Below are 26,015 nucleotides of genomic sequence, written 5' to 3'. Positions count from 1 at the left end.
AATTTTGTGTTGCAAGAAAATCTACATTATCTTATACATTTATATGTAATACTTGTATGCCACACTGTGTTTTTAAAATCTCTACATCATTTGTATAAATCAGGAATATTTAGAAAGATTCCCAAACCCCAAGGTTTAAAAATACCTTAGGGAGACAAATTACAGAGACATTATTTTAAAAATTAATTGCTCTGAGTATTCCCAAACCTAAAAAAAAGAGGATGGTTTGTATTTAAGACTAGACAAAAACCAAATCTCATGTTAAGTCTTCTGATAAATAAGGAGATAAGATGTGTTTTAGAAGTAGGCACCTATTTAGTTGGATCTGATCCACTCTTACCATTCGCACAGCCTTGTCAAGTTCACAGTCACTGAATATTATAAGTGGGGACTTGCCTCCGAGTTCAAGGGAAACTTTCTTCAAGTTGCTCACAGCACAGCTAGAGGAAAAAAGATTGGAAATGACAGTTTTGTCTGTCTCCTTCTTGCTTTCTCTTGCCTTTTTAACCTTAAGTTACCACTTAGCATGGAAAACATACCGAACCTTAGAAGTATTAATAAACTTACTAAAAGACAAAATGTCACTTGTAGAATGGTGAGAACTGTTGAAGTTGGGTGAAGAGCATGTGGGAGTTCATTATGATATTCTGTGTGCTTTGTAGATACTAGAAATTTCCTATAATAAAAAAGTGTTTTTTTAAAATTCTGTGGTCAAAGGATTAGAGATCTTCATAGGTAAGTTCAGATTCTTTAGGTGTAAGAATTTTGTTTATGTAAAGGCTTGGCAAGTAATTTAACCTCTAACCAGATTACAGGAACATTGGGGGGAAAATATCAATTTTTAGAAGTATATTGTGTATTTCCTCCTTCTTACAAAAGTAGTGTTATTTAAAACATTAAAAAAATATCACTACAACTTCAGATAGGAGAGAAAAAAAATCACATGATTCCATTCCATGGCTTAATGACCACTGTTTTCACCACTTTTACATATTTCTGGTTTGTGTCCAATCATAGCCTTTGCCTTATTTCACCTAGTTGGGATCACCCAACATATACAATTTTAGACCTTATGTTTATTTCCATTTACCTTTTAACATGATTTTTCAATGTTACTAAAAATGTTAATAAAAATACAAAAAATGAATATGACTGTACAGTATTCTATTATGTTAACATATTTTAACCACTGCCTTATTTTGGACATTTAGATCATTTGCAATTTTCAAAACTAATGTTAACTGTTTTATAGGAATTCATTTTATATGTAATCCAGATTTGTCATTTTGTATGTCTTCTCAATTTCTTCTGCTCCCAAAATGATTTGGTTCACAGCTTTAGCACAGACGATTTTTCGGTCTAGGTTGTAGCTACCAGTAGGGCATAGAATTTCAATACGGCTTTATTGACTCTGGGCTTTACACTTTGGAAAGTATTTTATTATATTTAAACATTTCAATACCTGCAGTGGTAAGTAGATTTCTAAATGTGATGTGGTTTTTCTCCCCCCAAAAGCATCCTATTTAAAAAAATAAACAAAAACAAAAACCTGGCTTAACAGATCTGCAGCAAATCAACACATTAAAACCAATACCTTTTCATGATCTGCTTGCCAATGGGAGTGGAACCAGTGAAACCAAGTTTGCGGATATCAGGATGTTCAGAAAGGCGTTGTCCTGCTATGCCACCTGCAGAATTAGGGCAGAAAACATGAATTAAAACAATACGTAAGTTCATGCGGTGATGGTGGCTTTGAATTCATTGAGGTAGATTTATAGGCTCTTTGTTAAATGTTAGTTTGACATTTCCCATATTAATTACAAACTGAAAAAAATGTAAGTAATGTCCTCCATGAAACTGTCAGCCCCCTGAAAGATGGGTAAGCCTGGGGTTTTCTATTTTCCAAAGTAACTTTAAAAACCTGAAACGGGCCACCTGGGGTAGTTTTACAATGTTGTACTATTTCTGCCCTTCCCATCCCATTCACCAGCCATTATATTTCTGCTTTAAGATTTTTAGTAGATGGTAGTATACTTATCCTTTAGTCAACTGTTTGGTAAACTGTATTTAGTTTTAATAGAGTTATAAAACAGGGAAGATTCCAGGGGGAAAACAGCCACTCAGTTACCCCTGGACCATTCACTAGTTATAGCAAAGAGAGCCCTTTGATGGCTACCTGAGCCTGGAATGATGTTGATCGCCCCCTTTGATGGCTTACCTGAGCCTGGAATGATGTTGATCACCCCCTTTGATGGCTTACCTGAGCCTAGAATGATGTTGATCACCTCCTTTGACGGCTTACCTGAGCCTGGAAGGATGTTGATCGCCCCCTCTGATGGCTTACCTGAGCCTGGGATGATGTTGATCACCCCCTTTGGAAAGCCTGCTTTAACAGAGAGCTCTGCAAACTTCAAAGCACTCAAGGGCGTGACCTGCGCAGAAAGCCGACAGCAATTACCTTCTTCAGACTCTATCCTGTGCTTAGACCAATACTCTGTTTTCTCTTTATGCCTGCACTAAAATTCATTTTAACTTTTCTTTTCTTTTGACATAATTTTAGACTTACAGCAATATCACAAAAATAACAAAGACTTCTTATGTATCTGTTAGATTCCTCAAATGTTAACATATTACTACATTTGCTGTATCCCCTTTATCTTTTTCTGAACTGTTTAAGAGTAAGACATAGAGAGGCTTAATTTACCTCTAAATACTTCTGTGTGCCTTTCCTAAAAACAAAGAATTCTTTTCCATAACCGCAGCACAGTTACCAAAATCAGGAAATTAACAACCAATAGAAAGCCTGATTTACAGACCTTGTTGTTTTCACCAGTTGTCCCAATAATATGCTTTATGGAAAAAGAAAATCCAAGATCAAAATTGCATTAGCTATCATGCCTGCAGTCTCCTTTATCTAGAAGACTTTCTAAGTTCTCTTTCATATTTCATTGCACTGACATTTTTGTTAACTACAGGCCAGTTCTTTGGGACCATGTCCCTCCATCTGGACTTGCCTGCTGATTGGCTATGGTTAGACTCAGGTTATGCAGTTTTGGCAAGAACACCACAGGAGTGAGGCTGAGTTCTCACGTATCATGTCAAAGGCAAGTCTGATATGGAATAGTCCCAGTATGGAAAATGCTAACGTCGATCATTTGGTAAAGGTGGTTTGCCAGGTTCCATCACTGTGAGTTACTGTCTTATACTTGGTAATTTGTATATATTTTGTAGGAAGGTACTCTAAGACTATTTAAACATTCAGTTACTATGCAAACTCCCATCCACTGGTTTTAGTATCCATTGATGACTCCTGCCTGAATCAATGATTACTAGGATGGCTGCTAAATGGTGATTTTTCTATCATTCCTTCTACTGTCTCAGTTGACTTCCACTATAAAAGCTTTAACCTCATTAATTAATTAATCAATCCATGTGAACTCATGGATTCTTATCTTATTCAGTATGTTACAATCTTTTACTATTACCATTTCTTTTAATGTTCAAATTGATACAGATTTGGCTGATGGGAGTCCCTTTGTATGGTTCCTGTATCTTTCTGACAGGTCCCTATCATTTTTTGAACATTTCCTTGATTTTTGGCCCCAAAAAGATGTTCCAGCCATTTCTTCAAGGAGCCCAGGCTTCTTTTAGTGAAGAAGGGTAATTTAAAACTGTGATATAAAGGGAAATGTATATTTGGTCTTTGTCTCCAGTTCTTGGCACACAGTACTTAAAATGCTTGGAACGCTGGAATGAAAAGTGTCTTTTCTATACTAATGAAATGACTGGTAGCTGGGCCCCTGAGTAGCTTCAGGATGGGGTCTGATCACCAGAAAGACCAAGTCATAATTAGAAGATTGGAACTTTCAGCCCATCTTAGGGATGGAGGTAGGGGCAGAGGTTAAGTTCAATCACCAGCAGCCCATGATTTAATCAATCATGCCTGAGCAATGAAACCTCCATAAAAACAATGGAATTCAGAGAGCTTCTGGGTTGGTGACTGCATGTGTGTGATGGGAGGGTGGCGCACCCAACCTCCACAGGGTTGAAACCTTTCCTATGTACATCTTCATCTAACTGTTATTTGTATTCTTTGTAATGATATCCTTTATACTAAATTGGCAATAGTAAGTAAAGTGCTTTCCTAAGTTTTGTGAGCCATTCTAGCAAATTATTGCACCTGAGGAGTGGGTTGTGGAAACCTCAGATCTGTATCTGGTCGGTCAGAAGTCTAGGAGGCCCAGGGCTTCAAATTGGCATCTGAAGTGGGGCCAGTCTTGTGGATTGAGCACTTTACCTGTAGGGTCTGTGCTAAAACTCCAGATAGTTACTGTTAGATTTGAACTGAATTGTAGGATATCCAGTTGGTGTCTGGAGAATTTGAGAACAGGTTGATATGGGGGAAAAAACACACACACTTGGTGTCAAAAGTGTCAGGAACAAAATGATTTCAGAATTTTAGAAACGAAGGACTGGACCCTATTGAAATGTCATTACTCTATGCTCTCTCAGTAGACTGGGCTGGGAAATAGATGTGTGTATAAAAAAGACATGTAAACACACATCTCTCTCTCTCTCTCTCTCTCTCTCTACCTATCCCCACAGGTCCATTTCTTTTATCGACCTACCTAAATATATTAAAACCCATGAGTTTACACCGATGCCTCTATCCAGTGTCTCAGGGTTCATCCAATCCTTCCCCCTTTTCGTATTTGACTCTTCTCCAAGAGTGAGAAACATGGCTCCCAATATCCACGATATGTTTACTTATTTGCTCAATCCTAAAATGTACAGAAAGTAATTTGAGCATTATTAAGCCATGTCGCTATGACAAAGAAGCTTATTAATTAGAGTTCAATGTTTATTTGCAGGGTTTTTGGCTTTAGTCTGAGGGCATATAGTCCAAATGTCAGTCAAAACTTACTTGGGTGAGTCCTTCCCCACTCCCTTCTGCATAGTAATGTCACTTATTGGAAATACGGTTGAATCAATTTGTTTTTGTTAGTATCCAGGTTTAGGGTTTTTGCACCATCTGGGTTGATCATATCTTCTGTGTTTGTTTATTGTCATTGGGAGTACGGGAAGCAGGTTTCCCAAAGTGAGGACCAAACACAGGTGCGCTCAGGGAAGTGCTGTCCTCCTGTCTCCCTCCCTCTGTCCCTTCTGTCCCAGCTCCCTAGGTGCACAATACACCATTGTTAACTACAGGCAAAATGATGCACAGCAGAGCTCTAGAACTTAATGCAACTTGTGCAACAGAAACCTTATGCAATTTGTTTTAATTAGCAATTTCTCATATCCCCTTCCCTCCCTCTTTCTTTTTTTTTAATGGGTTAGAAAGTGTGTGTGTGTGTGTGTGTGTGTACAGAGAAGATCTCTGGCATACCTAGGAAACTAATAACAATTAGTAACATTGGTTGCTTCTGGGGAGGTAGATTGTTTGGGGTAAATGAGGCTAGAAGGGACACTTTTCACTCCCTCATGGTATGTTTTGAATTCTAAAATTTTTGATGGCATACCTATTTTTTTAATGAAATTGTTTCTAGTGAGTAAAACAAGATGACTATGTAGTTAAGCCAAATGCAACTGTATTTTTCTTAAGTCTTAAGAAGAAATAAAAAGGGAGTTCATCAGTAATAAAGTGTAAACTCTTCTAAAATAGAGTCCAAGTTTTCTTCATGACTTGTGTACCTCAGAATGTCTACTATTGTACACTGTACATAGTAAATGTTCAGCCAAATATTAAGTCAGTCCCTATATTTTTTCTTGAAAATCTATTGTAGCATTAAAAGATTTTTTTGAGGACTCTGTCACCTGAATTATTATTTGTATTATTTCCTTATCCATATGTATATATTTTCACAAACTTGCCACAATTATGGACATTTTTGGCATGCTTTTTCCTCATTTTCCATATCTTTACAATATTTTTAATCATTAGAATTTGAATGCCTGTATAATACTTTTTCCTTTGATGTCTCATAGTTATTCTAAATTATTCCCTAATTATTGGGCATTTGGCATTTTGCAAGAATTGAACTGGCTTGTAGAAATTCAGTGAATTTCACTGACCTACACTAGGCTCCACTGTCATGGGAGTTTTAAATTGTGGAATCTCCATTGGATGCATTAGGTAGCTATTAAAAATGAATATTTACCAATAAGAAAAGATGCCCATGACAGATGAAAAGATGTCATAATAATACAATCTTGTTTTTGTTAGAGACATAATATTTATACATGTATGTCATTCTTAAGCAAATAGGAGAGGAGGAGATTTTGCCCCAGGCCCTTTGTGTCTTACCTGTGCTGGCTTGAGCACTAACGTATTGCCTGCTGCCAAGCACGCGGCACTCTTCCATGCCAGCATCATCAGCGGGTAATTCCAGGGGATGATAATAGCGCAGACACTGCAGCGACAGAAAGACCACATCCTTAGTTGTCTCCAAGTAACGCAGTTTGCACAGCCACTCAGAAGCGCTCTCTTTGTCTTACCCAAGCGGCTCCTTCTTGGTGAAGGTCAGATTACGATTTGGACGAGCTTGGTTGATTGGAATTGTAGAACCCTAAGAATAAAAAAGGTCAGAATTTAGACGAGTAAATTTAAACTCGAACACATTTTCTGTCCATCTCTCTTTATTTTTTCTTAGCTGACATGAAAAGGCAGAATTTAATTTGTAAGAGATATATCCATGCTGAAACGAAAACAAAAACAACCCTGCTATTTCTTTCTTGAAAGAAACTGAGACATAGGAGAAGAAACGTAATTCTAATTTAGTCATCTCTATTCCCAATTTCTTGGCATGGCTGAGAATGTTAATTGCCTGCCCGTTGTCCACTCTTCCCTCTGTATTTAGTGAAAGAAGCCCTACATTAATAATGGTGACAGCAATGTGCCCAGATAAATACCATGTTTGTCAGTTTCCATAGCAGACAGGGATGGTCAATGGAAAATGTAAGCACAAGGCACTGGAAAGAAAATATTCTTCAAAGTCTGACTCAGCTCTAATAATTGATCTTTTACTCTTCCCCCTACTCCGTTTCTTCCTTCTTCCTGATCAGAATGTTGCTGAAATGGCTGGCACTGCAGTGATTATCATGAGACCATGAGACAGCCTTGAGGGTAGAGGTCACATGGTAATAAGGATGGCCTGGCAGACAGAGAAAGAAGGAGCCTGCCTCTCATGTACTAGCCCTGACTGCTTGCATTTGGACTCCTTGAAAATTAGAGAAAAGCAAACTTCTTGCTTAGGCTTTCCATTAGATGCAGCCAAACTTAATCCCAACTAATTCATGACAACAGTCTTACCTGAAGCTATTCATTTGTCTTGCCACATAAAATATTAGTGTTGTCTCTAATTGCAAGTGTACAGTCTCTTATCTGAAACCTTTGGAGCCAGGTATGTTTTGGGATTCAGAATTTTTTGGACCTTAGATACATAATATAATGTATATACTTATATTATGTCACATTATCTATAATTCCCTGTAGGGTCTGAGGCAGTGTCCCCATAATCAAACACATTAATATTTATTCAGCAAAACATATGAATGTTCACTGTAAGTTATATAAATAGACTCACATTGGTTCAGGTCAGGTTTTGGCAGCAAATGAATCTGAACCACTTAACCCATCAATTCTCAGGTTTCAGGGGTATTTTGATTTCAGAGAATAAAGGATGGACCTGAACCACCACTACTAATTGCTTATACATGTACGGCTTTATGGCTGAACAATAATAAAAACTACATTTATGTGCCAGACCTACTCTGTTACAGACTGGTCTAATTCTGTAGTATATAAACACTTGTTTCTAATCCTCATTGCGTAACTTGCAAGGCTATATATTGTTGTGACCTATTTCCAGATGAGGTAAGTAGTGTTCAGAGAGTAACATACCTTTAACAACATCAGCTGGTAAGTGGCAAAGCTGGCAATTGGACTCTGTATTAATAGTGGTGGCACCGATGTGCTCAGATAAAATATTAGGTTTCCCGGTCTCCCTGGCAGATAGAGTCGGCCAATGGAAGATATACACGTAGGCAATGGGAGGGTGGGAATGCTTTTTCAAGCCCTTTTATCTTTCAAGCCCTTTATTCCCCCTTCCTCACTTCCTCCTTCTTGTTCCTGATAACATGGCTGTGATGGTTGATATCATGAGTCTATGAGTGGCATGCATTCTGATGCTTGTTACAAAAAGTAAAAAGAAGTATTTCTTGCACCCCTGTCTTAAAAATGTTTTTCTTATACCCAGCCTGCTGAGCCCATCTGTTAGCTCTCTGGCCTCTGTGGGCATTTGAGTTTGCAGTAGCCCCATGATACCAGACTTCTCCCTGTATGTCCAGAAGACTATTAGGTCCCCTCTAATAGTAATGTACAAAGAACATCATGAGAATTTAGTTCAGAAAATCTTGAGTTCAAATCCTAGCTCTATGGTTTACTTACTATGTGACTATAGGCAAAACACTTACCATCCTCAAGTCTCTGTCTCCTTACCTGTAATGAAGGATAATAGCTACCCACCTACCTCAGATTGAGTATTATAAGGATTACATGATAAAATGTACATAAGAGATAGCTCTAAACAGTGTCTTCACAGTCTAATAAATAGTCTCCCCTTTTCTTCTTGGAGACAAATAACATTTGCATTTACCTGAATTTTATCACACCAGCCAGCAAAATATCTGAATGTTTGCACAGACATTCCAATGTGAGTCTTCAGGGCCAGAGTATAGACAGCCCCTGAATCGAGGGCTTCAATGGTTGCCAGCTCCTCTTGGTTTTCTTCCAGTAAGTCTGCAAGTCTGTATGGTCAGTGAAAGAAGTTCATTCAGCAAATATTGACTGAGGCCTAATTATGTATAAGGTACCAACTGAAGGGCTGAGAACTCAGAGGTGAACATAATGGACCAGGTCTCTGTCCTCACAGAGTCTATAGTCCATCAGGGAAGACAGACGTTCAACAAATAATTTCACAGTTTGTTCCAAGAGTTACAAAGGAGAGGCAGAAGGTGTTGGAAGCCTGTGCAGTTTGCCTGATAAATGTATAAGAAGCAGAAGAGTGATGGAGCCACAGTGATCCAGGGAAATCAACGACAGAAAAGAGCGGGAATGTGGGCAGGTCGTGGATATACAGGGAGATGAGAGCGTACAGCCCACACCCTTTGAGAACCTATGAACTCCTGAGGATTTCTGGTTGGAACAGAAATATTTCCAGGACTAACTGAAGAGGACAAGATAGAAATAAACAGAATGAATAATAGCAGCCCAGTAGATTTCCATCTGGTGTCTAGTTGCTTCAGGAAGATAAATCTGAGACTGTCTAATGACCATGAAATAGTCCAAACTCATCTTTTGTGTTCACCTCCACCATTTGGTTTCCTTCCTCCCTTTAACTTTCTTATGGTTGGGCTTGAAATCCCCCTCCCCCAGGGTTTCTTTCAGTTCCTGCTCTAAGAGCTGGTTTGACCAAGGTCAGCTATGTGGCTTTAGATAAACAGAACACTGCATTTATCCTTGAATTTAATTGCTCTTGCACACTCAGTTACCAACTGACAGTGCCCTTTCCAGGTCTCAGCCTTTTTCTCCTCTCTCCTACTCCCTGCACACAAGTAGATTTAAAATTTGTCTTTGAAGACAACAGAGAGCCGCATAGTCTCCATTTGCGGCTCTGTCTCCATTCTCCACCCTGCTCCGTGACCCGGGAGGATGAACTTTTTAGACTATATGACTTGGCTCCCGTCTCTCTCTGGGCTTAACAAATGAGAGGACAACAGGTGGCACCTCCAGGAGATTGGAGAACTGGAGGAGAAAGTGGTTGGGGATTCAATTCCCTGACTCTAGCAGCAGCTGTGTCTCTTCACCAAGAACCACTGTAGGGTGGTCTTCTTCTATAGCTACAGATTTGGCCAGATTCTAGTAACAGCCCCTTCCTCTGTCCCTTCAGACCTTGGAGTAGCGACAGCCTTCCCCTACTGCTACCCTTGGTTGGGTACTTCATTATCCTTTACCTTGCCCACCTCCGCATCCATTGCAACAATTCTTGATGAAACTTATTTTCCTTCCAGGATGCTGACTGACGCAAGCAGTAATCCAAAATTCAGGAGCTCACATATATGGGATTTTACATGACATAAGTAACAAAGACATATTCTATAACAAGCTCATACTAGAATGTCTAAAAGAAAGTTTAAAAATCTTGGCACTGTTAGCCAATATCCAAAGGTACCAAACTTCCGTTTAAAAAAAAAACACACCTGTACATCAATCTTCCTCTTTCTCTTGCATTCATTCTTCCCCATTCACCATTTTCAAAAGCATTTTTTGCTGCTTCAACTGCTTTGTCAACATCCACCAAGGAAGAGTAGGATACTTTGCATATTGTCTATTTTAAGATAAGTAAGAATAGGCTAGAAGTTATTTATATGGAGATATGTAAATAGGCTTCTTGGAATCAAAATTATATTAATAGGAAAAATAGAGTGTTATAAAATCCAAAGAATGTTATGATTGAAAATTAATATGCCCAGTAATACAGTAGAGAAGAATTTTAACATGAAAATTCTGAGCCTGAAATTTGATACTCCTGTCATACTGCACTATGGAAAGACCCATTTAGGGAGAACATACCTCTTCCTTCTGGTGCCTTAGGAAGGCTAGACTTCTTGCCATGAGCTTTCAAGGTCTGAAAAGTTTATCCACGTATAGCTTTATGTGGAGGTGTGCCTCTGATGTGTAGAGGTATAGCTGTCTGTCTAAATTCATCATAAGTATTCATTCTATAAATGGGTTCCTATAATTAACAGGGGCCAGTACCAGCATTGAATAATTGAAAGAAATGCATGAAGTATATTTATATTAGTGCTTGGAGGCAGAGTGACAGAATAAAGTAACCTCTTAAGACCATCTAGTTTACAACTGTGTACACATTAACAATCCATAAGCGGTGGTGACTATGCACCCTAGATAATTACTCACAGATCCGTCTGTTGGGTTGATTGTGTCATAAGTCTTCCCATCATCAGCATCTGTGAACTGTCCATTTATGAAACACTGATGAGGCATTTTTATTTTCATTTCATTGACCTCCTTTAAAACCTAAGAGAGATAATTATATTAAGAAATTCCATCGATTTCTGTGCTTCCCCGTTTACTACCACTGAGCAATAAAGAAGCTTAACCACTAATGCATCAGGAGAAGTTAAGTCTACGGGATTCTAGTTCCTACTGTCCAGAGAGACAAGTCTAAGTAAGGGTTGGGCCTCATGATGCTCAGCTTGGCTAGTGAGGCAGGAGGTTAGCATATGTAATGACAGAAAAATACCCTAGGCTGGGCCTTACTAAGATCTCAGATTTTCTTCCTTACACGATGAAAGTGAACGCAGACTTCGAGACAATGAAAACAGCACCACCTCTTGGCAACAGCTATGCAGCACAGCCCATGCTTTCACTTAAATCTTTGAAACTGCCTTTGTCAATAGGTTTCCTTTTTTTTTACACTGGGTCATTTTAACTTTTCTTTCCTTAAATTCCTCCCTATTTTCTCTTTGTCTTACATATGTGTTGCCTAAGTTCATACTCTGCCATTAGCCAGCAAGCAAATGTTATGTTAGCTTATTAATGTCTATGAACCTTAGTTTTTATCAACAATAAAATGAGGATAATGAAACCTGCTTCATACAGTCATTATAAAGAATAATTGAGATAATATACGTGAAAGAGCACTATTGGAATAAAATTTCATGTCAGTACAAGGTATTAAGAGGGAAATTTAATGATTCAAAAATCATTTCATATGGAGAAATGGCTGATGCTTAAGAACAAAACAAATGAAAAATAGGAAGAGGGTATCTTATCTTGTCCCACAGTCTTCATGCTCTATGAAATATTTCCATTATGTTTATGGAGGATATAATAAAGGAAAGTTCACCTGAATTGCTGTGTCCAGTCTCTGCTTATAAGTCCACTTTCCTAAGCTCCTCATTCTGGGTGTAAGCTAAGTGATTTACGTCTATCATCTAACTTGATTCTTCCAACAATTCTATGAGGTAGGTATTATTATTGTCCCATTTAAAATATGAGGAAACTGAGGCTTAGAAATGCTAAGTAACTTGCCAATGATCACACAGTTAGAAAGCAATGCTACTTGGATTCAAACTTAAGTTGGTCTGACTTCAAAATGTATGTTCTTAACCAGATGAGGTTAAATTGCTTTCTGAGTTTACCTGAGTTTTATTAAAAACTTCTGAAACAGTAGATGAAGGAACCCTGAAAACCTGCTCCTTCATAATAGCAACAAGAATGTTAGAAAATGTTGTCAAAATAATCTTTTCAATTATTCAGAAAATTACCCAAAGGCTTGAAAGAATCTATTTATTCAGGACAAACAGCTGAATATCTGTAAGAGCGGTGAGTTTTATAAATTATAAAATGTTAAATGGAAAGTGGTATAGCTGCTTTGGAAAACAATTTCATAGTTCCTCAAAAAGTTAAATTACCATATGACTCATCAGTTCCACTTCTGAATATTTAGCCATGAGAACTGAAAACATATGTTCAAAAATAGCTTACACATGAATTTTTATAGCTGTATTATTCATAATAGCCAAAAAGCAGAAATAACCTAAATGTATATTAACTGAGAAATGGATAAACACAATGTGGTCTATCCATACAATGGAATATTATTGTCCAGAAATAAGATGAAGTGGTACACATTACAATATGGATGAACCCAAAACATTATGCTAAGGAAAAGATGCCAGATGCAAAAGGCCATGTATTACATGATTCTATTGCACAAATGTCTCAAAAGAGAAGGGAATGAATATATGTGTTTGATCATGGAAACAAACCAAAACAGATGAAGAAATCCACAGATTCAGAAAGCAGATCAGTGGTTTCTGGGGCTGCGGGTGGGAGAGCAAAGAATAACTGTCAATGGATACGGGATTTGTTTGGGGAGGACAAAAATGTTCCACAGTCAGGCAGTGGTGGTGGTTGCCCAGCTCTGCGACTGTACTTACACCCACTGAACTGTACATTGTACAGGCATGAATTTTATAGTATCTGAATTATATCTCAAAAACCGTTATTTCACTGAAAAGGTTATAAATGTAGGAAGGAACAAATGCAAGGCTCAGCGTCCTCTCCTAGTGCATGGATCGGGTGGACTCGGGGGGTAAACGGCGTGGAAGCTTACATGATCCACTACCAGCTCCGCCTCTTCATCTTCTCCTCTCAGTTTCCTCACGACTTTTTGGATGAAGTCTTCAAACTTGGTGGCCATATAGACATCTTCATTCTGTAGCTGAAGCCCACCGCATTTCTGTCTGATTTCTTCAACCAGCCTTCAAGTAAGAACCAGCTCATGTTACATTTTTAAAGGGTTTAGGGGGACTGTATTTGTCAAACAGCTTTGATGTAAGACTTATGTCACATGCCTATTTATATCCTAGGAGATCTTTTATGATACTAATCAAAGAAACTGATAGGACTGGAGAAAAAAATTAAAAAGCTGTCTCGAAGGACATTGGCAATTTTTGTTTGTTTGTTTTAAACTTTGTATATGACTGAAAAAAAAAAAGAGAAACCAAAGCAAAACCATTTTACTTACTTGCAAGCAAGGCAATAGGGGCACATAAAATCAGTTCCTTTCCTTTCAAAGGTACACAAGAAATAAGAAATAAAGGAAGTGTCTTAACTGTACAGATTATGAGAAACTATAGTCATACTGTAGAGTATTTTCTCTCAATCGTGTATAAGAATAAAACAAACATTTGTTTGTCTGATGTGGTTAATGTAGGTACTAGCTAGAACTATGCTGGATATAATTTTTGAAATCCTTTCTAATCTTTGCATTTTTCACTGTTGATTTTTCAAATTATAGCTGTTACTTGACATTTCCTGAATAGCACTGGTCTGCCACTTACAGTATAGGAAGATTACCACAGTTGTTGTTCAGGCATTTATTCTCTAAAGGAGATGGTAGTTCGAGAGAATAAACATCAAATGATTACGGTAATTTGGACACTCAAACAGGAAATGGGTAATTTTTGCAAGGGTATCTTGTTAGCAAAAAATAGTATTAGTAGTATTGAAATCTTTAGCTGAGCATACTAGAATTTTCTAGAAATTCACAAATCATAGCTGAGAAATTTGTTATTTGAAGATTGTTTGTTACTCTTGGCTTCTGATAATATTCTTTGCTCTTGAAATGACTATTTTGATTACTGGAATAAAAGCTCTGTGAATGAAGAAACTTTTATCTCATTCACAACAATATTCCCAGTGCTAAAACTAGTCCTGATATGTAGTAAATGTTCAATAAATGTTGTTGAATAAGTGAGTAAACAAATAAACAGAATATTCATCAAGAACACTTGCTTTGCCAGCATGAGGGGCTATGACAAGAGGACTAAACATTCTTTATCTTGTTTAGTTAGTGAGTGCTTTCTAGGGTTCTGGCCCCTTCCCCTTGCTGCAAACCTCTGGAGAGAAATTCTGACTATAAGGTATTATCCCTGGTAGGAGCCTGATAATCCTCATTCTAGATATATCTTACAGGGTAGTAGTTTGGGGGGTAGGAAAAAATATTTGTGGGGGTAGTGTGATCAATGTCAGGTACCCTCCTCGATCAGACTATAGCAGAAATTCCTGATTAACATTCTCACCCAGAGCTTCCCAATTCCAGTGTCATATTGGAGGAAAATCAGCTCAGAAATGTGAGCACAAATCTTCAAAGAAATTAACAATTAGAAGAGTTGGTTTTCTAGGTATTTCGGAGATATGAAAACAACTCCTGGTTAGTAACAAAGAGAAGGGAACGAATATATATATGTTTGATCATGGAAACAAACCAAAACAGATGAAGAAAAGAGAAATACAGTAAGTAGATGGATATGCAAGAGAGGTAACATTGAGAACAAGGGATTTGGATTTGATTTTCAAAGTCAAAGTCAAAATGCCTAGTGCTCGGGTGTGAGTCGGTATGGCGGTGGTTTTACCTGACAACATCCATTGAGCTTGCTCCGGATTTAAAGAAGTCTGTTGAGTCTTCGATAACAGGGATGTTGCTTAAAATTCCAGCCCAGATGACCTACACAACAAGGGTAACTTTGACGAGGGAAGTGCCATGAGGAACACAGTGGCAGAGACTGGCTAGCTCCTCAACAAACCTATTTCTTCTTCATCTTGGATACATGGCTTGACTACATTCCTCAGCATCTCTCTGAGTTAGATGCAGCCATGTGACTGACGTCTGGCCAATGAGTATGAGCAGAAGTACCTGCACTAGTGGTCTTGGCCCGGGAGGAGTCTCCCTCACATACTTCTCTGTGCTCTCTTGTCCTTCCTGGCTGTCTGCAGTGGAGATGACCCCCAGTGACCTTGAAGATAGCAGAGGCTGGGTCCCTGAGTGACTCTACCCCTAATCCTCATGATCCAGCTTCACCTCCAGCCCCCATGCCAACCTAGAACTGCCTTGGATTATTTCACGAGTGAGAAATAAATTTGCATATATACTTTGGGGTTGATTTCCTATCGCAGCTAATCAAAAAAGTAAATTTCCATCCCCACTACGTTGAGGACTGCTGGATACAAAAATGTTTCCGTTTTCCAAGGCAAGAGTAATATTAAGGACACCACGCGCTCACCTTGATGGTCTCTGCCACCTTCACCTCTTCGGCTGTAAGTTCTACCGTGCAAGTCTCACCTGCTGAAAAGTACTGAGAGGCAGGAATCATTTTCCCATCTTCAAACTGCAGATTTCTCACCATCAGCTACAGATTGCAACAAAACCGACGAATTGAGGAATTCGGACAATTCAAAAGTGAGGTAGCAGGGTAGGAAATCACACTTTACATGAACATAAGGACCAGCTTATATGGCAAATACAAAACTATGAACTCAAAGCTCTCTCCATTAGGTGTACAAGGGCTGAAATGGTATTTTAATAATGGCAGCAGAAAGGGGAAAGTTAAGTGTAGGGGTAGATACATCTCAAAATAGATAATCAGCCCTTGAAAATTTGACATTCGGATGTGGGTATTTGGACTAAAACTTCCTATAACCGCTGCCGCTCCGGCTCCTGCTGCTACTGCCCCCATCTGAAGACTTACACAGTGGCGTGCACAGGGCTAAGCATGCATGTGACAAAGTATCTTATTTGATCTTATAAATCCTACTGGAAGCAGGGGCCATTGTTATTTCTGTGCACTGATGAGGAAATGGAGGCTCAATGAGCTAACTAATTGCTAATTGCCACACAGCCAGTAAGGACCAGAGCGTTACAACCCAGAACTAACGGGACCCTGAAGCCTTAATAACTGATCTGTCCTGCAAGCTACCGGAAGTACATGTAAGCAGCAAATTCCCTTTTGCTTTCTTCACTGGGAAGCTGCCCAGGAGCCCACCGAGGCCCAGACCCCACACTCCCAAGCACAGGCAGTGTGGGAGGGGTCCCTGCCTGCGAGGGAGAGGCAAGGAGCTTCTAAAGAGGGTCACATCTGTCTCATTTATCCTCCTTGCCTCCGGCAGTGGGAAGGCAGGCAGGCAGATGGGATTGCTCTCTGCTTTATAAATGCGGAGACTGAGATCAGGGGGAAGAGGTACCCAAGAACAGTAAGTAGCAGAACAGTCATTCACATCCTGTTCCTGATGAAATTCCAAACTCTTTCTACCGTATCACAAAGCAGACTACGGCCGTCCTTGGGGCCCATCCTGGGGAGCCTTGTTATCCACCCGTGTACAGCCAGCTCATCCCCAGAGAGGAATGGGGCACAGATATCTTGACCCTCCTGTATTCCACTGCAGAGCCAGATTACCTTGTGAAAGATACTCCCTTAATAGCTTGGGTTACAGAAGATAATCAAAGAAGTTATTTCTTAGGTGATCATATCGAACACTCACTGCTTTTCCATCATTACCAAAAAGAACAAGTCCATTTTTGGTAACAAGACCAGGCTTCTTGGCGCCTTCGATTTCCAGTGGTTCTCCAGGAGGCACAGAGCTGCTCAGTAATGATGAGCCGTAGAGTGTGACCATCTAAGAAGAAGATCAAACCCAGATTGTGCAATGAGGAAGTCACCCTTACAAACAGGGGTGTGTGCTAGCAGCCCTCCCTGCAGAAAAGTTGGAACTGTCCTTTATGATCAACCCAGAACACCTCAGTATGAGAGACTGTATCAAGCATCTGTAGAAATGACAAAGCAAGAGACAGTCTATGAATGTATGAATGGTTTCAAAAATGCCCCATATCCAGATGAGTCCACATTTATCATTTATTTATATTGATAAAAATGTCAATGAGATGAAAAGCTCTCACAGACTTGTCTGAACGTAGGATTTTCAAGGGGAGGGGAGGTGTTGGTGGGGGTCAGTAGGCAGATGCAAAGTCGTAAACAGACTATTACAACGCAGTGGGATTACTGATGGAAGTAGAAGGCGTTTTGTGAGTTCATGGAACCAGGAGTGGGTCCAGACTGTAACCAAGAAAACTTGATACTGATCGATTTGTTTTTATAATTCTTTGATTATAACCTATCGTTTTTTGAGCACTATGATAGTTAACATTTATTGAATACTTATTCTATGCCAGAATACTTATTCTATGCCAAATTATGAAACTTAAAATTATCAGTTTTTAACTCATTTAATCTTCACAATAATCCAAAACCTATAGAGGGGACATTATTATTATTCCCATTTTAAAATAAGGAACCCAAGGCACCCAGTGGTTAAGTAAACCACCCAAGGTTACACAGCAAAGAGCAGAGTCAGAATTTTAATGGAAACATTTTGGCCTCAGGTCCCACACTCTTAACCACTGCACTAATCTTCCTTTCTTGGTCCTTCATCACGCACATTTTTATTAGCACCTAATACATACTAAGAACCCGGCTCCAGGGCAGAGATGATGAAGGCAGTAACATGGTGCCTTGCCCCTAAGGGGTTCACAGTCTAGTGGGGGAGGAGGGATAAACAGTTTTTTAAAAACCCTTACAACATACAATATGCTGTATCAGAGGTCGGCGGGCATTGTGGGAACAGAGAGGAAGGCTACACAACCCTATCAGGCTGGGCACGTGAGGTCAGGAAGCCTCCTGGAAGAGATGGGACTGACAACCTGAGCTGAGTGGATTCCCCAGGGATTAGAAGGTGGTTCCTGCTCCTGCCCCTGCCCTCCTCCCTCCCACGCCTCTCACACCTGCTCCTCACACCCTAGGCTCTCCCCTGAATTCTTCTGCCAGTCCTAGACTGCGTAGTACACTCTTCTATCTCTGGGTCCTCACCTATGACTCATTCACTCCCTATTGACCTCTTCTCCACATGTAAGCAAATGGGTCAGCTTTTCTACGAAGCCTTTCCTAACACCCCTGAGTCTGGGCCTCGAGCACAGCATTTGTCTCACTGCACTGTGAGTACTCATTCACTTCTCTGTTGTCTCCATGAAACTGCAGGCCCCTTGAGAGCAGAGGTTGTGCCACGTGTCTACTTTACATGCTGGCATGTAATGCTTACAATGCTCGAGACTTGCTGAGTAAAGCAGGTGGTTTTCTTTTAGCTGCTGACGTGTACCTAGAATCACAGACCTTCCTCATGACCAAGAGAAGAACCAGAGGAAGCCTAGAGTATATGTAATATACCTCTTATAAAGGCAACATGAAGAAAAGATAATTGGTCCTTAGAACATACCTGTCCATTTATCTCTGTCCAGGCGCCAGGGACTTTATCATGACCTCGGATCCAGTTGTGTAAAACTTCAGCAGACTGATCCCAAGAAACCTAGAAAGGCACAAAGCACAGGCTGAACCTTCTAATGCTGCAAGTGTCAAAGGCAATAGAAACATGTCTCCTTAGCAGTGGCAGAAGTAAAGGTGGGGCAGATCTACCTTTTGGCCAGGAAATGGTACATTGGGAACTACTTAAAGGTAGAGGGTCATGAACCTTGAGCTGTGTTACTGAGTTAATATAAATACCTCAGCATTTTCCTTTCTCTGGATACCTTCGTATGTTGCTCCTTCTTCTGGCTGGGGAATACGAGGAGCATTTCCATTGGCTATGAGTTGGACAGCTTCAACCTAAAGCCAAAAACGTTACCTATGTTACAACCCAGTGATCTGAAATGGCACGGTTTAACTAACATTTCTGTTTAACAGAATTGCTATATACACACCTGTCCAGAGAGTCAGACTATGATCATAACCATTTCTTGAGGTCCATCTATGTGCCCAACACTTTGCTAGCTACTTTACATAAAATATCCCTTGCAGACATCACACCAGTCTTGCCAGGTAAATAATATTATTCCTGTTTTACAGGTGAGCAAACGGAGGCTTAGAAAAGTTAAGCAACTAGCTCAGGATCACAGAGATAGCTTGTAGGTGTCAGAAGCAAGATCTACCTAAAGCTAATATCAAGCCTATACTCTTAAAACTGACTCCCTCATTTAAACAAATTTCAATCTCTCCTTGATGATACAATGAAATTCTAAGAATACAACTATAAGATAAATCATTGTGGGTTATTTCTGCTCATCATGAGGATTCTAGAAAGTAATACATTGCTATACTTATGTCATTCAACTTGCTTTCTACCTTTGGACACCTAGAATTTTAAGAAGTTATAGTCTACCCATGAATTTACCTTTGGGGTGTGTCCTGCATTCTTTCCCATGCCAGATTGATGTTTGCCTCGAATTGAGAGCCTCTCCCCTTCACTGGGAGGCCTACCTGAGTTCAAGTTCTCAGATTTCTAAGTACCCACAGCAGCTGACCACCTCCCAAAGAGCACATGGAGGGAGCCCCCCGGGGGGCAGGGCTGGTTGACAGCTCACTGATTACACTTATCTCCAGCCATAATATCATCAAGTACAGGAGCTGGGCTTGAGCAAATGCCACAGAACACACATAATACTATTTTGATTATAATTATCATTCTTGAGCACCTACTGTGTACCAGATGCTTTACACAAATGCCACTTAATTTTCACAACAACCCTCTAAGTCAGGCAGTATCATCCACATAATACTAGATAAGAAAATTAAGGTTAAAGAAGCTAAGTGTCTTGTCTGTTGTCATACAACAAAAAAGCAGTAAAATGAGATCTTTGGTGTCTTCCTGACACAAAGCCCTAATCTCTTAATCATTCAAATATGCAACCAAAGGACTTCTCTCCTCCCCCCTAAATCAAAACTGCAGCTTTACATAACCTCACTATCCATCGTTGTGTTGCCCCTTCTACCACACCAAACTTGGGGAAAAAAATGAAGTGACGCTGAAATTGTCTTTAAATATTTTTACAGGCTAATATATTTCTACTTTGCTGTGTGCACGCTTGAAGCTTTTTAGTAAAATAATTCCAAATTTTACCCTGCTACATAGACTGATTTCAAATACTTTCGAAGGGAGTCCAAATTGCACAGCCAAATATCTTAAGATTCTGTACACTTCTTTACAAGCAGTCGTTATAAATAGGATTGGAAATTCAAGTATTGGGCAAAATCAGTGAAGCAGTTTGATTGCTAGTTCATCCATTTGATCAGAAGAACACGTCAGGTCCATAGACCATGTAATTTTAAAGGTCAGATTTTGCCATCCTCTAGGTAACTATAAAATCTTGTTTTGTTTTTCAGCTTTTTATTTTTAGTAAAAATTCATATTGGCCAATTCACAACAAAAGAAAAATATTTCCAGAATTTTAAGATTTACTAAATTGTTCTTGATTGCAGAAATATACTGACCATGGCTTTGATCCCCTCAGGAAAGAGAAATCGATTATAAAGTGTATCCACTGTATCATTGTGTTGGACATCACATGACCTCTGAAGGAGGATAGGTCCTGTGTCTAAACCATCATCAGCCCAGAAAACAGAAAACCCAGCTTTCTTATCTCCCATTATTAGAGTCCTGTGAAAAGAAGAGTTTCAGCTTAAAATCTTGGTTTACTATATCATAAAGTGATGAATTAATGATATTAAAGTACAAAATAGTAGTTGCAATGGAAAGTAGACAGTGAATGAAGCTACCATGAGAAATTAACAGTAGAGCCAGATGTCAATACTCATAAAAAGCAATGCTCAAAAGTACTACTATTTTATACACCCTCAAATCTGTAGTCTTTCTTGTTAACACATACTAATGACTTATAGTCCACTCAAAAGGGCATTAGAGTCCAACATCACTACCATTCATCGACTCCCCATGTCAGCTTTCTTCTGCAGCTCAAGAAATTTTGCCCACCTAGGTACAGTTCCTACACTGTAGTTGACCCTGGATTAAGCATAATAAGATATGGAAGATAAAACAGAGGATACTTGTGCAATGTGAAGATGAGAACTGATCATCAGTTTAGATTGTGTAATTCAGCTATAAGTGTCAGCTAGACTTAGCTCTTGATTGTCTACATAAATGATAGTAAAAGACAGTTGATTAATTCAGCTTTTTGTATTATGTGCTCTACAAACCTGAGCCTAAAACAAAATGTTGGCTCTATAGGAACTTATAATACTAACAATAAACTGGATCTGTGGACAAATACGTATAAAAGCATATCAAAGAGCAGGCCAGTATTGAGAGAGTATGAAGTGGTAGGTCATCCATGCTCATGATCTAAATCATTTTTACTTCTCGGAGCTACTAATCCAGCAAGACCCAAGTCAATCAATCAATCAATCAATCAATTCACCACCCTTTTCATAAATATTGAGGAACAAATTGACATTATGTTATCAAGAGCCTTGAAAATATTCATATACTCTGACCCAATGATTTTGCATATGGAAGCAACATGAGGTGAGAAAAACACAAGTTTAAGTGCAAAGAAATCACTAGAGTACTATTTACAAGGGCAAAATAAATAAATTCATGTAATCAGACTATAAGTACAATGAAATGTTTTCATCACATTTAAACCAAGTGTAGATTTTCTGCCTATTTAATAACTTGACAGCGAGAGATATCAGGGAGTATCAGGGAGATGTACAGGTAAAGGAGAGAAGGTACAAAAGGGTACCTATGGTATTTGGTGCCTATAGTTACAACCAGGCACTGTTCTTGATACTGGGGAATATAGCAAAAAGATGTTAGACTATAATCCCTTCCCTCAAGAGCCTTAACATTGAATGGGAAAGGCAGACAATGAAGAAAATAATTTCAGGTAACTCAGCATGTTCTGAAATGTACATGACATGTTCTATGCAAAAAAACTTCTATGGTCAATATGTCTGGGAACACTATGTATTCAGATTCCCTCTAGGAGATTATGATGTTCTCACTAAAACACATATTAAAGGTTCTAAGAAGTCCTGTGAAAAGCAAATTAAGTGCAACCATACTTGTCTAACTGTAGAACCTTTGTTTGCTCAATGCCTAGTTATATCCAGTGGAACCAGTACTTCATAGACTATTCTTGGGAAATGCTGTTCTGGCGCAAACAGTACCTCTAGGGAGTTCGCTCAATAGTACCTATTGATTAGGACCTCATAATTGTTTAAGCGCATTTAGAAATATTATAGGCAATGGAAATAGGCCCAATTCTCTCTGTCACTGAAATAAATTAATAAATAAATAAAATCTCACCAGTTGATAGCAGAGGCTCCTCTGTGCCTGGGGAGGATGGATGGGTGATAAATGATAGAACCATGCTTTGGGCTATCAATTACATCCATCGGGATGAACTGTGTGCAGAAGGGAAGCACGTTTAGCTCGGCGCCCACAGATCTGTAGGCCTCCGCCACCTCCTTTATGGTCTTGCCCTTGACTCTCCACCTGGGGAACTTGAACACAGGGGTCCCATCTTTCTCTGCAGCTAAAGCTGAGCATGAAAGAGAACATTATTTTCACTAAAAAAGAAAATTTAACCATGAGTTTATATTGCTATGGATTCACATACTGCAATTTTATAGCTTCACGAAACAAATAAAGCATGGTGAAGAACAGTTCAGATTATGACCAGGGTTTGACCTGTTAAAATTTTAATATTTTCTGAGATAAATGTATTCTTTTTGTCCCCACCTCAATTTCTGTTATTGGATGTGGCCCTCATTTCCCTTGGCACCTTGTCATCAGGCATTATTCTAGATGCCTCAGAGCATCTTTGGAAAGTCACAAGTGTAATTAAGGAAAAACACATGGCTGGAAATTCCTCTGATGGACCTGGTGATTACCAGGGATTAAGAGAATTTTAATACAATAGGGGCCTGCACCTTTGTCTTGGGCACCACAGAGAAGGAAGGGTTTTTTAGTCTGTATGCACTCTGCAAAGAGACATGGCCAGAGAAGGCTTTCAATAGGCAGAGTGGATGTGGCACAGCCCAGAGGGTAGGCATGCAGTCTGGGTCTTTGGGGCCTGTGGCAAAGAAGTAGAAGTACAGAAATGCTCATGGGGGATAAGCAGTCTGAGCTGGATAGCTGGATGGCCAGTGCAGAGTTCAGCTGTTCCAAGATACACTCACCCAGTGGGTCAGCCTTGCCGTCCTTGTCTGGAACAGTGAAGACCCCCACGACTCGGTGGCCCTCTTTGCGGAGATGGCTGTAGACTTCCTGTCCAAAGAGGCTCTGACCAATGAGTGCTAACTTCAGCTTGTTTTGGAAATAAACCTGTGGAACGGTTTAATGATGACAGTTGTTGGCATGGCTAGAAGACATGGAGAATAATCATTCTTTTTTCAATCACGCAAGATGACTTGAGGACAAAGACTCAAAGATCTACAAAATAAAATTTGTATTCACATACATTAAACTCAGACTACAGTATGTATAGACAGTCATGAAAATAATCTCCCACCTAAGTATTCCTCCTTTTGCTCTAGTTCCCTTGATTATTCCTAATAATATTTAGGATTGCATATATTTTTATAGGCCACTTCAACTCCTTGGTGAAATGAGGTCAGAGGTTAACAAATAAATGTGAGTTTCACAGTTAAAGGGAATTTAACTCTGAGCAAGACCTACTTCAGCATGACAATGCTTTCATGCTCATGCAATATAGAAATAAAAACTGGACTCACCTCTTACCTCCAAAAGAGGCCAAGAGCTAACATCAGTATTAACATAGGAACCAAAAGCAGAACATAGAACTAGACTATATGAAGTCAAAACTTAGTGCCACCCCTTAATTGTGTGGCCTTTTGCAAGTAACTAACTTCTGTTTGACTTTTTTCCCCCTCTCATCCAGAAAATGGGAATAATAGTAACACCAGTCTCACATGATTTTGAGTGAAGGCGATGACTTAATACGAAATATGCTTAATGCAGTGTCTGACACAAAGTGCTGCTTAAGTAAAAGCTTTAATGTTTTAGAGGTTATGGTATATAATAGACACTGTTCTATGTTTTCTCATATAATCCAGAATTCCAAAATCCTTGGTAAGTGGCCCAAATTCACTTGACTTCATAACCTGGTTTGATCTAGTAGAATGTTCTTTATAGATAGGTTTCTTTTTGAGTTTGCACAAACTCATTTGGCTTCAAACCTGACCTGAATTGACTTAATGCTACTTATAGTATTTAAAAAGACTATATGAGTATTCATATGTTTCACTGCAGAAAAATCAATGTGTTTTATTACAGATACTCTTCCAGACCCTAATTTGAATTGTATCATATGAATATGAATCTATGTACCATATTAATTTCCTGAAATGCAAATAATTCTGAACCCCAAAAGACATTTGGCCCCACAGGTTTCAGATAAAGAATTAAGGCCTGCACACTGTTTCATTTCATTCAATCCTCATAATGATCCTGTTTTACTATCCCTCATTTTGTACCATTTTATGAATGAAGAAACTGAAGTGTAGAAATGCATATTCCTAAGGTCATCCTGGCCAAAAAGTGGGAGAGTTGGGGTTTGAATTCAGGTCTGTCTGATGCCAAATTCCATGTATCTACTTAAAGACAAAATCATCAAAATGAACTACTACCACCCATCTCTTTAAAGAAAATTAATACTGATGCACAAAAATACAGCGATTATCAAAAAATATAAATATCACAAAGATAAGAGTACCACTGGAGGAGAGGAAGTTTTCAAGAACAGTCTTTAAGTTTAAGCAATTACCCCTTCAGCAAATTCTCCCAAAATGGAACATTTCCACAAAGCCTAAGGCAATACGTTGACATGACTGTTAAGACAGTGATGAAAAGCGGTCAGGTGAGGCAGTCTGGGGCAGGGTGGTGGGTGCAGAGACCGTAATTAGAGGTCATGACTTCCTATGTGCTTCCTGTCCTGGTAGCAGACTAGTCCCAGCAACCCAGAACTCTTTCTACCTTTCATCCCTCCATGTCAGAATATGGCTCCACAGAATCTGGATTTAGAGTTTTTTCCTTTAATCTATATGGGATTCTTTAATGTTCTAGAAAGTCACTGTAATTTAGTAAAGCCTCACTGTGAAAATGTAATTATGAGGTAAGTTAATTTTCCCTTTTCCCATTTCATTAAGGGCATAGATGGCATTCCTTTTTAGGCATTCACACCTTCCTTGTAATGGATCTGATAATTAAACAATTAATGTTTTAGTTTAAAAATCCTTTCCCAGGCCAAAGTTTCTATCCCAGAAGAGCCTAGAACTTCAAAATCTAACAGACACACATACAGATTAAAAGACAGTTTGCCTAGAGATAATGCATGATGATTTCATTTCCTCGCCTAAAAATCAAAATTTTCTGTAAATAGTCTATCTTCAAATCCTATAAGTAATGTTGTCTCTTGAAACAGAACCGACATGTTGGCTATCTTACAAAATTTGGCTATACGGCATTCCACTATCAACACCAGATATTTTAAGACTTCTAAAATACTATTCTTAAGACACACAAGAGCCAGGAGGGTAAGCAGGCTCAAATGTAAGGTGCTAGTTCAGGTTCTGCCTGGCTATTTGCAGTGCAATTCCGGATTCGGTACTCCCCTAGAGGGGCAGGGTTTCAAGATACCATGTCAATGTGTTTGGAAATACCACTTCCACAGAAACACTTTCTGCGTTTAATTCTACACAGGTGAGTTTCTAACATGGAG

At 39.1% G+C, this 26,015-nt stretch overlaps 2 protein-coding genes across 2 annotated transcripts in view; both read right to left on the bottom strand.

Moving 5' to 3' along the window:
- The window catches only part of SLC41A2 (solute carrier family 41 member 2), a 206,358-nt gene that overhangs the window by 161,704 nt on the left and 18,639 nt on the right, over positions 1-26,015 (bottom strand). The gene's annotated exons all lie outside the window — the stretch shown is intronic.
- ALDH1L2 (aldehyde dehydrogenase 1 family member L2) overlaps positions 1-26,015 on the bottom strand; it is a 45,993-nt gene that overhangs the window by 12,899 nt on the left and 7,079 nt on the right. Inside the window, exons 2-18 of the mRNA XM_036891193.2 lie at positions 23,455-23,599; positions 22,580-22,814; positions 20,743-20,908; positions 18,979-19,080; positions 18,695-18,784; positions 16,910-17,044; positions 15,655-15,780; positions 15,007-15,098; positions 13,203-13,350; positions 10,979-11,098; positions 10,258-10,385; positions 8,655-8,805; positions 6,496-6,566; positions 6,305-6,410; positions 2,345-2,432; positions 1,595-1,688; positions 341-440 (exon numbers count right to left, since the gene is read on the bottom strand). Of these exons, the coding sequence (XP_036747088.2) occupies positions 341-440; positions 1,595-1,688; positions 2,345-2,432; positions 6,305-6,410; positions 6,496-6,566; positions 8,655-8,805; positions 10,258-10,385; positions 10,979-11,098; positions 13,203-13,350; positions 15,007-15,098; positions 15,655-15,780; positions 16,910-17,044; positions 18,695-18,784; positions 18,979-19,080; positions 20,743-20,908; positions 22,580-22,814; positions 23,455-23,599 (2,097 nt within the window). The remainder of the gene's footprint in view (positions 1-340; positions 441-1,594; positions 1,689-2,344; positions 2,433-6,304; positions 6,411-6,495; positions 6,567-8,654; positions 8,806-10,257; positions 10,386-10,978; positions 11,099-13,202; positions 13,351-15,006; positions 15,099-15,654; positions 15,781-16,909; positions 17,045-18,694; positions 18,785-18,978; positions 19,081-20,742; positions 20,909-22,579; positions 22,815-23,454; positions 23,600-26,015) is intronic.

The sequence above is a fragment of the Manis pentadactyla genome, chromosome 10 (genome assembly GCF_030020395.1).
Source record: "Manis pentadactyla isolate mManPen7 chromosome 10, mManPen7.hap1, whole genome shotgun sequence".
NCBI lineage: Eukaryota > Metazoa > Chordata > Mammalia > Pholidota > Manidae > Manis > Manis pentadactyla.
Note: the sequence above shows the minus strand (reverse complement) of the source record. Positions and strands in the feature narration are given on the sequence as shown.